The sequence below is a fragment of the Bos indicus genome, chromosome X, assembly GCF_029378745.1.
Source record: "Bos indicus isolate NIAB-ARS_2022 breed Sahiwal x Tharparkar chromosome X, NIAB-ARS_B.indTharparkar_mat_pri_1.0, whole genome shotgun sequence".
Taxonomy (NCBI): Eukaryota; Metazoa; Chordata; class Mammalia; order Artiodactyla; family Bovidae; genus Bos; species Bos indicus.
Window position 1 is genome coordinate 145,365,454 of NC_091789.1, and position 11,438 is coordinate 145,376,891.

At 54.8% G+C, this 11,438-nt stretch overlaps 2 protein-coding genes across 11 annotated transcripts in view; one reads left to right on the forward strand and one right to left on the reverse strand.

Annotated features, from left to right (window-relative positions):
* TBL1X (transducin beta like 1 X-linked) overlaps positions 1-5,133 on the reverse strand; it is a 247,727-nt gene extending 242,594 nt beyond the window's left edge. For 7 of the 10 annotated variants that reach the window (XM_070784370.1, XM_070784369.1, XM_070784364.1 and 4 more), the window contains exon 1: positions 4,860-5,133. The gene's annotated coding sequence lies outside the window, so the exon portion shown is untranslated. The remainder of the gene's footprint in view (positions 1-4,859) is intronic. The other 3 variants (XM_070784375.1, XM_070784374.1, XM_070784373.1) reach the window with 1 other exon arrangement.
* Positions 3,907-10,579, forward strand: LOC139181616 (basic proline-rich protein-like). Its single transcript, XM_070785103.1, has 5 exons — positions 3,907-3,960; positions 4,099-4,605; positions 4,715-5,822; positions 7,456-7,655; positions 10,511-10,579. The coding sequence occupies exons 1-5, from the start codon at positions 3,907-3,909 to the stop codon at positions 10,577-10,579; spliced, it is 1,938 nt and encodes a 645-aa protein (XP_070641204.1).
* Positions 10,580-11,438: the final 859 nt, after the last annotated feature.

Sequence of the window (11,438 nt, forward strand, 5' to 3'; positions counted from 1 at the left end):
TTCCCCCGAGGTTTTAAACTTGCTTTCTCCCCTTCCCTTTAAAAAAACAAGTGGACTCCGTCCGTCTGTCCCTTCACACATCCAGCTTTTCTTTTGGTTTTGACTGGTGGTATGGCCAGGCCTATCCGTTTGGTCCAGCCCCATGGGAAGGATGGATGGGGGGAGAGGGCCACAGAGGGCCAGCCCCGAGGGGACAACTGGTGTCCAGTTACTTCCTTCACGCTAAAAATAGTTATGGGAAAAAAAAAAAAAAGGTTTATCATCTTTTCCACTTAAGCATGTTTACAGAACGACTTGAGTCTTGCCTCCCGATTGAACTATATTTTTTAAGTGTCTCGGGTGCTGAGAGAGGAACAGCTTATTACTGCAGGTCACGTACTTTTCTAAAGGAGAAACAGGAGGCAACACCTGGGGGGCCTCATTTCACAGGGCAGTGCGATCGGGCTGGTCCCTGGCGCCGGTCAGACCTGGCGATGCTCCTGGACAAGAGCTGGGCAAGGGGGCATCCCCAGAGTTGGCATGAGGAGCCCTCCTTCCCAATAGGTCACTGAGGGAGGCTATGAATTCCTGATGCTCAGGACCTAGGGGAGATGCCTTCTCTGGGTCTGGCTTCCCCCGGCTGGAACCCATTTTGCCACTCTGCAAGCAAAATAATCGTGACTATCCCTAAGTCACCAAAGATTTGAGGTGTCTCAAAGGCTGACAGCTCTTGAGATGAAAGCAAGACTAAAGACAAATGGCACAAAGGGGCCATCTGGGAAGTCACCTCTCTCCCAGAAGCAGAACTGGGTTTCCCGCCCCCCTCCTGATTTACACATGAAATTTCTAATCCGTGGCTATTAAAAGAAAAAAAAAAAAAAAACGCAAAAGATTATGCAAAGAACACATCATAAGGAATTTACCATCCTGTGCAGAGACCGGTGTACAGGAAACGGGCACCATTCAGCCACTTGCTAAAAACACACTGACCGTTGTGAAGTCTCATCTGTAGGGAGGATTCCTTGTCAGCCTGCTTGATACAGAAGAGTTTGCCCTCAGGACGTTAAAACTTAGAACATAAACTTGGCTTGGGGTGGGAGAGAAGGGGGGGGCGTATCAGATATGTTCTCTCAATCAGCTACATGGGGCCACAGTGTTAGCAATACCTTGAGACCCCAAGGGATGTTGGCCACAACAGACTCGGGCCAGCAACGTGGGGACTGGCTTTTTTCCAGAAGGGGAAACTGATGCACACCCTTTTTCCGAAGTTGAATCCTCACGAAAACTCCAGCTTGGAGTCCCGGTTTTCTAATTCAGAAATGATCCACACCACCTCAACCTTAAAACCACAGCTGTCGATCTCACTGAAATCACTTTCCCAGGTGACTTGCTAGCTGAACTCTTTTTTAAGGTCTACGTTGGCCACCTGATGCGAAGAACTGACTCATTGGAAAAGACCCTGATGCTGGGGAAGATTGAGGCCAGGAGGAGAAGGGGAGTACAGAAGTTGAGATGGTTGGATGGCATCACCGACTCGATGGACATGGGTTTGGGTGAACTGCGGGAGTTGGTGATGGACAGAGAGGCCTGGCGTGCTGCGGTTTATGGGGTCGCAAAGAGTCGGACAAGACTGAGCAACTGAACTAACCAGTAACTGTCTAAAACTCTTACAGCCTCTCCCCTCCTTCCACAAGGAGCAGGCTAACTCTTTACTGTTTTCTTTACAGATCCTTACTTGTAGTAAATATAGAGTGCGTGTGTGATAAATCACTTCAGTCATGTCCAACTCTTTGCAACCCCGTGGACTGTAGCCCACCAGGCTCCTCTGACCATGCGATTCTCCAGGCAAGAATACTGGAGTGGGTTGCCATTTCCTCCCCCAGGGGATGTTCCCAACTCAGGGATCGAACTCCAGTCTCCTGCATTCCAAGCGGATTCTTCACCACTGAGCCACCAAGGAAGCCCAACTACAGAGCACCGCTCCCAAACTGGACCTTCTTCAAGTTCTATACTGATGACCCCCAAACACATCTATTGAGGATCTGAATTATGGACAAAGCCCTGAAACAACAGAACTGGGCATTTTAGTAACACCACCACTAATAAATGAATTTTAATCAACTGGAATCTAAATATGCCCAGGTGGGCAGTGGGTACCACCCCAGATAATTAAGCTATGGGTAAAACAAGGCCACTGTGATTGACCTTTCATGATTTCTGTTGAGAAATCTAGGGTTTTATATATAGAAAGAGAGAGTTCAATCTAAGATTCTGTGTGGGGGAGAAAAAGTGTATGTCTCTGGAATTGAACAAGTTTGTCTCCAAATGGGAACATTCACCCCATGTCAACACAGGAAGACAAAATAACACCAAGCTTCAGAGCTGGGTTTCCAGAATCAATCTTCCCTCCACCATAGATGAGCAAAGTCAGTGTCTTCACAGGGCGTTAAGCGCCTGTAAAATCCTCAGCGCGTGGCATGTGAGTAACCAAAGGACGATGAATTTATCCGCGCCGGAGCAACAGTGAAAATTTACAGGCAAACTCGACGTTTTCAAAAAAACTTACACATAACGGTTCCTCCTCTCTGCTCCTGCACCATCCAATGAGTGCCGTGATCTCGGTTCCCGTTTTTATTTTTGCACATATAGCCAACGACGCTCGGAAAGCTGGCAGGACTTCAAGGTCAATGGCGGAGCAGGACGTCAGGGTGGGCTGTTTCACTAGTTCAGGCCAGACGGGGACAAAGGTTGCTTTTCCAGCAAAAGCAGTTTTACGTGTCCCCTCGGAGCTGGACTCAGGGGCTCTATACCCGTCTTTGGCCACCTAGCACTGAAACCTACAAACCTCCCACCCAGGTACATTCAGGAAGTCATCACCAGTGAGAACACTGAGGCTCCTCTGGTTCAAAGGGGGTTGACTGCACGCACTTTAACTAAAACACCCCAACTTGCAGGAGGGGCAAGACTCAGGCTCCAGGGGTGAAATTTCAATGACGGGGGGGGGGGGGGGGGGGGGGGGGGGGGGGTGGTGCTGATAATACCTGGAGTGACTAAGCCCTGGAAAAAAAGCAGAGCCAACCTCCTTGCTTTGCACAGCACCAAATAAAAAACACCTTAGAGTCTTCACGGGCTGTTCCACAGGTGTGTGTTCACTTAAGGAACTTCACACGGAATGATCCTTCAGGGGCCATTTTAAGACGTGGGTCAAGGGATGGGACTTCCAGCTTTCATTTCCGGATTCGTTATCCAGCTGGGTGGTTTTCCAAGCAATCTGCAGTACATCTGAGATATCTGAACATCCCTTTCACGTGAAAAGCGTCTTCAAGTATCAATGGTTTCCATAATCACCATCTCCCCCACCCCCACCCAATCGCGTCTTTTCTAGGAATGACTAAACTTCCCAGAAGTCCTTCCACCATCTGCTACCCCCGAGGCCACCGATCAGGCTGGACTTAACCCGAGCCTCCCCCGCCATCACCACCCCCTCGCTCCCCAACCCAGACTGGAGTCCCGCCCCTCGCCTTCCAGGTTAACCCAGGGGCTCAGGCGGCGCGTCTGGACAGAAAAACATTCAAGAAGTCAGTTCAAGCCGTATGTGATAAAGCCAAGCAAGAACCCAAACCGCGGCAAAAGGAATAGAGGAGACAGATTTCTATTTCCTCGGCGGTTCCACGCTACAACATCGGCGACAGGAGGGGGAAAAAATCAACAACAACAACAACACACCTCGGACTTTTTAACTTCGTGGAATTTGCAGTGGACTCGGAGGAAGGCCAGGCTGTGCCCTAAAACCATCCCGGTCGCGGGTCTTGCCGCGCACGGGCAACGCACGTGAAGTCGCAGCGCCCGGGGGTGGGGGGGGGGAGCCCTTTAGCGACCCCCAAGTGTCACAGTCCCCGGCGACCTCCGGCGGCCCCCGACCAAGCGATGGCGCGCCCCACTCCATTCCGAGCACTGGCCACCCCCACCACCGTGGGCGAGGTCCCCTCGGGAGGGTGGCGGGGTAGGGGGTGGGGAGAAGGAAGCACCGCCTGGCACGCGGATCTCGGGGCACCCCTCCCCCTAGACCAGGCGCAACAGGTCTACAGCCACCCCCCCCCCCCAGGGCGCGCTCTGTAGATCGCCCAGGGACGCCCACCCCCACCCACCCAAGTGGTCCCCACCCTGTTTTCCTCGCTACGGGCCGGGCTGGGAGGGTGGGGGCGCAAGTTGGGGGGAGCTCCCCACTTCCTGACAGTTTCCGCGCCGCAGAAACTGAACCGCCGCGGGCCCGCGCCGCCTCGCCCGCCACTCTGCGCCCTGCGCGCGCCGCCGCGGCGCGCCCCCCGGGGTCCCGGCCCGCGCCCCCCCCGGGGGGGGGCGATGAATGGGACTCCCCTCCCCCATGGGGGAGGGGGTCCCCGCGGCCGCGCAGGTTCGCCCAGCCAGCCCCGGGCCCGGAAGACAAAAGCGGCACCGGGAGGGACCAACGGAGCGCTCCCTACCCCCACCCCCCTCGCCAAAACTTACCGATCACCTCCCCCTCCCCAAAACAAAGAAGCCTCCCCTTACCCCCAGCTCCAGTCTCCGCCCGCCCCTCCAACCCCCGACGCGCCGGCACCACTTTGGGGGAGCGGCCCCATCGGGGTATTGTTCAGCCTGCAGGGAGCGCGCGCAACACCCCAGCCCGATCCCCGGGGGGACACTTGGGGAAGCTGGGCCCCCTCCCTCCACCGCACCCCCACCCCCCTACCAGAGACGGGGGTCCCCGAGCGGGCGGCCGGCCGGCCTGACCCCCTCAGAGGGCGGGAATGAGCCGGGCCCGGGCCTCACCCCTACCCTGAGCGAGAGAAGTTTCCGCAGCGCGCCCGGCCCGGGCCGAGCCCCGCGCGCACACTTACCTCGCCCTGAGCCGCGCAACTTGTGTCCGGCGCCGCCGCTCCAAGCCTGCGCCCCGCCGGCCGCCGCCGCCGCCGCCGAGCCCGGGCCGCGCCGCGGCAGCCGAGGGCCCGGCGCCCGAAGCCGCCGCGCGCCGCCCCCCCGGGCCGCCCCCGCCCCGCGCCCGCGTCCCCCGCCGCCGCCGAGTCCCCGAGACGCGCGGGCGCTGGAAAGTTTCGGGTGCCGAATGGCGGCGAGGGCGCTGCGGCGGCGGCGGCGGCGGCGGGGCGGGGGCGCGGGCGGCTCCTCGCTCCCGAGCGCGGAGGACGGGGCGGGCGGGGAGGGGGGGAAAACGGCGGCGGCGGGAGAGGGCGGGACGCGGGAGGGACCGGCGCGGCCAGTGACCTCCGCTGGGGAGCGGCCGCCGGAACGCCGACCCCGGCCGGGAGGACGGCCCTGGGCGCCGCCCCCAGCCTGCGCCCGCCCCCGCCGCCGCCGCCGCCGCCGCCGCCGGGGGAGGGGAGCCCGGGGCCCCAGCGCGCTCCCCGACCCGGGACCCCCCCATCGCCCTCCCCCCATCACCCTCCACAGCCCCCAGCCTGCGCCCTCCCCCACCGCCCGGGGCCCTTGCGCGCTCCCCCACCCGGGGCCTCCCCATCGCCCACCCCCACGGCCCCCAGCCTGCGCCCGACCCCGCCGCAGGGAAAGGGGACCCCGGGGCCCCTGCACCCTCCCCCACCCCCAAAGAGGCCTCGTCCCAGGCCAGCCCCTCCCCCAGGACCCCCAGCCCGCCCCCTCCCCCACCGCCGGGGGAGGGGAGCCCGGGTCCTCTGCAACCTCCCCCCACCCGCGTACCCCCTCCCCACCCCCCAGACCCTCCCCCACGCCCAAAGGGGCCGCGTCCAGGCCAGCACCCCTCCCCCACGGCCTCCAGTGTGCCCCCTCCCCCACACACCCCGGCCTGCCCTTCCCCCACGGTGCAGGCGGTAAGAGCCCGGGCCCCTCCCCCATGGCCTCTAGGGGGGCGGTAGACCTGCTTCCCAGTCCAGCCCCTCCCCCGCGGAGGGGGACCCTCCGACCCTACCCTGTCCCTCACCCCCCCTCCCCCAGCTCCCCCCTCCCTGCCACGCCTGGGGTGGGTGAGGGGAACCCGGGCCTCTTCCCTCCTCTCTGCGAACCTTGTCCCAACCCCGAGGCCTCCATCGGGGGTGGGGGTCGGGGGCGCATCAGAAAATTCGGACCTACCCCCCACCCAGTCCCAAACCCATTATCCAGGAGGGGAAAGGAACCGGGTCGCCACCCCCGTGGTCTCGGGGAGGGGGGGAGAGGGGGGCAGGGAGACAGGGCCACTGCTGTGTTACCCTCCCCCAGCTCAAAGATGAACCCCCCCTCCCCTAACCTGCCTGAGGGTGCCAGCCCCCTCCAAGTCGCCGGCCGAGAGGCCATCCCCCCCACCCGCGCGCGGTCTCTTCCCCTTCCCCCCAAAAGTGGGGGCTCCAGTGAAGCCTCCACCTTTGCAAAAATCCCTAGCAGGGAAGGCGCCTGGGGAAAAAGAAACTCAAGACGTACTAGGGTGGACGCCAGGACCTAGGGTGGGGGGGGCTCCAGGCCGGGGTTTCGGGGGGAGCGTGGTGGTGGAACCGGGACCCTGGGGCCTTCTCGCACGTCCCCACCCCCACCTCCAGCCGCAGGCTGCAGAACCTAGGACGTTTGCAAAGCTGTTTGCTGACTCGGCCCAGACCTGGTGAACCCAAGGCCCCAGGTTGCTTTCGCCCCCTCCGGGTTGGTGACAACTGCCCACCACCCGTGACCTGAATTCGCGGAAACAAACACGCGCGCGCTGCACACGCACCCCAGCACCTTGGATGTCTGCTTTGGCGAATATTTTCAAGGAAGCCGGCCCCTCCCTTTAGTGCCTAACGAGGGTTTTTGGGTTTGGGGTTTTTTTTTTTTTTGCCCTAAAGAGCCCAGGACACTCAGCATTTTGCACTGTAACCTCGCTTGCTCCTTTCTGGGACACTGGGCCGTTTGTTGTTCCTGACCGTGTGGGGAGGGGAGGCGAGGTGACTTTTTTTTTTAAGGGGCTGATCCTCCATTCCAAAAGGCGGCCTCAAAATGACGTTGCCGAATATTGCTGTAAAACGTCAATGATTTAAAACGACGGTGACTGCACCATTATTCGAGCACAGCAAAAAAAAAAAAAAAAAAGACACTTACACGGTCTCCATAATTGTGAATCAGCAGAATAGATTTTGCCCTTCTTTTCTACCGGTTACCATTCAAGCCTCTCCCCACCCCTCCCCCCCCCACACACACAGACACACACACACACACACACACAAAAGGACGTGGCGGGGCCTTGCCTCCAGCCTGCCCGGCCTGGCTCCCGGGCTCCTAGGGCTTGTGAGGACTGAGGCTGAGGTCTTTTCATGCAATCGGAAAAAAAAAAAAAAAAGGCTATGCAACAGAAAACCCGGGCAGGCAAGCGCGCCTGATGCAACTCTGCCCCGGTTACACGTGCTTCCCCTCCCCCCACCGCCCGCTGGTGGGAGCGCTGCGTTTTTTTCCGCCTGTAGGGTCACATTGCGGTTGATTGATTTCTCCTTTCGCCTTGCTCAGTCATTCAGATTTGGAAAGTAAATAACAAGTTGACATCATTACCGCGCTCGGCTCTACGGGGACGTCGGCCCTCGGCTACCGCACACTCTCGAGTAGCCGCGCAGCCAAACCTGGCCCTCTCTGGCTTGCCATCGCTAGCTGCTCGTCGGGAGCTGCTTGGAAATTCCGAACCGAACGGGACGAGGAGAAAGGCTTCTTTTGTATGTTTTGATGGCTTGGCAGATGCCAGTCATTTTTAAAGTATGGAAAAGTGGTGGAAATCCTCGCTCCCTCCTACGCCCCAGCGTGGCCGGTTTTTGCAGCTGGTCTGGCTCAGCTGGTAAAGAATCCGCCTGCAATGAGGGAGACCTGGGTTCGATCCCTGGGTTGGGAAGGTCCCCTGGAGAAAGGGAAAGGCTACCGACTCCAGTTTTCTGGCCTAGAGAAATCCATGGACTACAGTCCATGGGGTCGCAAAGAGTCGGACAGGACTGAGCGACTTTCACATCCTTGTAACAATGCAAGGGAACTTGGGATCCATCTTTCCTATTTGATCGGCTCCCAACAATCCCAGGGGTCTTCTTACAAGACTGGAGTACCTTAGTCAAAGAGTCCTAGGAACACCCAGGGACTTTGTAAGACCTCAGATAGGAAAGGCGACCCCTACATTTTCCATAATAACACTGAAATCCCACTTTCTGAATGCTAGATGGGTGGTAGGTAGGTGGGAAATTAGACTATTATATTTAATCTGGCTTTCAGATTTTTCAAATGGTGGAAGAAAAACACATTAAAGTCGAGCAGGAAAGGAGCTAGCGCATCTGACAAGGGTATAAAGGCTACTATGGAGACTTCAGCAGCAATGATTTCCACAGTTATCCACTGCACAATATCTGTACTCCAAACAATTATTTTTGGTTGTTGATGGAAAGAGCTGGAATACAAGAATCTGCTTGCAACAAATGCTATAAATATTCCCCCTAAACAGCAGCCAAATTTGTAATCAAAGGGCAGCCGGAACCCACACAAATACAGTCACCTAATTTTTGACAAAAGACCAAAGGTATTTCAGTGGAGAAAGAATATCCTTTTCAACAAATGGTGCTGAAACAAGGGACATCCATTTACAAAACAAACAAAACCATTGATCTAGCCCAAACCTTAGGCTTTTCACAGAAACTAACTTAAAATGGATCTTTGGCCTAAACGCAAAAGGCAAAAAAACACAAAACTCCTAGAAGAAAACATAGAAAAATCTAGATGGCTTTGGGCTTAGCGATGAGTTTTCAGATAAAATATCAATAACATGATCCCTGTTTAAAAAAAAAATTGATGAGTTGGACTTATTAAAATTTAAAACTTAACGTTCTACAAAGGAGACTGTTAAGAGAATGAAAATACAAGCTACAGACTGGGAGATCATATTTGCAAAAAATCCATATCTGATAAAGGACTGAAACCAAAATAGGCCAAAAAAAATTCTCAAAACCGGACACTAAGACAAAAATCCAAAATAAAAATGGGCGAAAGGTCTGGAAACAAAATCTCCCCAAAGAGATAGACAGACGTCAAGCAAGCACATGAAAAGTTGTGGAATATTATATATCACAGGGAAATATCACATTGAGACAAAGTACAGAGAACTCTCCGGCAGGCCAGTGGTTAGGGCCTGGGTACTTTGACTTCAGAGGCCCCCGGTTCTGTTCCAGGTCTGGGGACCAAGAGAATGTAAGCAGGGCAAAAAAAAGAAAAATAAAAATATCAAATGCTAACAGGATGCAGACAAACAGGAACTCTGAATGCCTGTGCTGATGGGAATGTGCAACTTAAGACCGCTTTGGAAGGCAGTCGGTCAGTTAAAGCTCCTCTGTCCGTGGGATTCTCCCAGCAAGAATACTGGAGTGGGTTGCCATTTCCTTCTCCAGGGGATCTTCCCAACCCAGGGATTGAACCCGGGTCTCCTGCATTGCAGGCAGACGCTTTATCCTCTGAGCCACCAGGAAAGCCCTCTTATAAAGCAGAAACATACAACTACGTTCCTGGGTTTTTAACCCAGCTAAGTTGAAAACTTGTGTCTGCAGAAAAACCCGCACAGTGATGTCTAGCAGCTTTACTCAGCCAACGCTGAAGGCAGCAACAATGTTAGTTGGTAGGTGGACAGATAAGCAAGCTGGGACACATCCATATGGTAGAATATTATTCTGCAATGAAAAGAAATGAGATATCCAACCACGGAAAGACATGGAGGAACTTTAAATGTATGTCAGCGAGTGAAAGAAGCCAATCTGAAAAGGCTACATCCTGTATGAGTCCGACTCTATGACATTCTCAGTTCAGCTCAGTTCAGTCACTCAGTCGTGTGCGACTCTTTGTGACACCATGGACTGCAGCACGCCAGGCCTCCCTGTCCATCAGCAACTCCTGGAGCTTGCTCAAACTCACATCTATTGAGTCGCTGATGCCATCCAGCTATCTCATCCTCTGTCATCCTCTTTTCCTCCTGCCCTCAATCTTTCCCAGCATCAGGGTCTTTTCCAATGAGTCAGTTCTTCACATCGGGTGGCCAAAGGATTGGAGTTTCAGCTTCAACATCAGTCCTTGCAATGAATATTCAGGAATGATTTCCTTTAGGATGGACTGGTTGCATCTCCTTACAGTCCAAGGGACTCTCAAGAGTCTTCTCCAGTTCAAAAGCATCCCTTCTTCAGCGCTCAGCTTTCTTCATGGTTCAAAAGCATCCCTTCTTCAGCGCTCAGCTTTCTTCATGGTCCAACTCTCACATCCATACACAAGGACTAGGAAAACCACAGCCTTGACTAGACGGACCTTTGTTGGCAAAGTAACGTCTCTGCTTTTAATATGCTGCTTAGGTTGGTCATAACTTTTCTTCCCAGAAGTAAGCATCTATGACGTTCTAGAAAACGCCAAACTGGAAAGGTCAGTGGTTGCCTGGGGGCTCTGAGGATGAGAAAGAAGGGCTGAACATGGGCCTCCCAAAGGGCTTTTCAGGGCAGTGAACCCGTTTTGTATGAAACTGGAGTGGTGGGTGCATGACATTCTGCATTTGTCCAAACAGGTAGACCTGGCCAGCACCGAAAGTGACCTCGAATATCAACTGTGGATTTTATCGATATTGATTCGATAAAGAGTGGTAATAAATGTACCACTCTCACACAAAAGATGTTCACACTGGAAATGCCGTGTAGGAGGTGGGAAAATGGAACTCTCTGTACTGTATGCTAAATTGTTCTGTACATCTAAAACCGTTCTTTAAAAACAGTCTATTAATATTATTTTTTTTTTTCAAAAAAAGAGAGACAGTAGGAAGAGGCATTAAGCTTCTCTCAAGAATTACTGCCTAGTTTTCATCGAATCCAGTATCTAATTTCACCAAGGCCCGTATGATTTTCTACAGCTCCTCAGACATAGGCCAATACAGTGAAAGTGAAGTCGCCCAGTCGTGTCCGACTCCTAACGACCCCATGGACTGTAGCCCGACAGGCTAGTCCGTCCATGGAATTTTCCAGGCAAGAGTCCTGGAGTGGCTTTGCCATTTCCTTCTGCAGGGGATCTTCCTGACCCAGGGATCAAACCCGGGTCTCCCGCATTTCAGGCAGATTCTTTACCATCTGAACCACCAGGGAAGCCCACATAGGCCAATATTTGCTTGCAAATCTCAGAAAGGACCGAGATTCCAGGATTGCTGTGCTCCATGCCTCGGTGATGGTCGCAGAGGATGTCTCACTTTTGAGGAAGCATCTGCCTACCACAAGCTTCCCTTATGAAACGAATAATGGGTGAGTGCTTGCCAACCTCACTTACAAACCTCTGGCCAATGTTTGCTTTAGGGTTGCTGTTCTTTACTCACTAAATTGCATCTGACTCTTGCGATCCCGTGGACCGTGTAGCCCGCCAGGCTCTTCTGTCCAGGGGGATTCTCCAGGCAAGAATACTGCAGTGGGTTGCCATGCCCTCCTCCAGGGGCTCTTTCCAACCCAGGGATC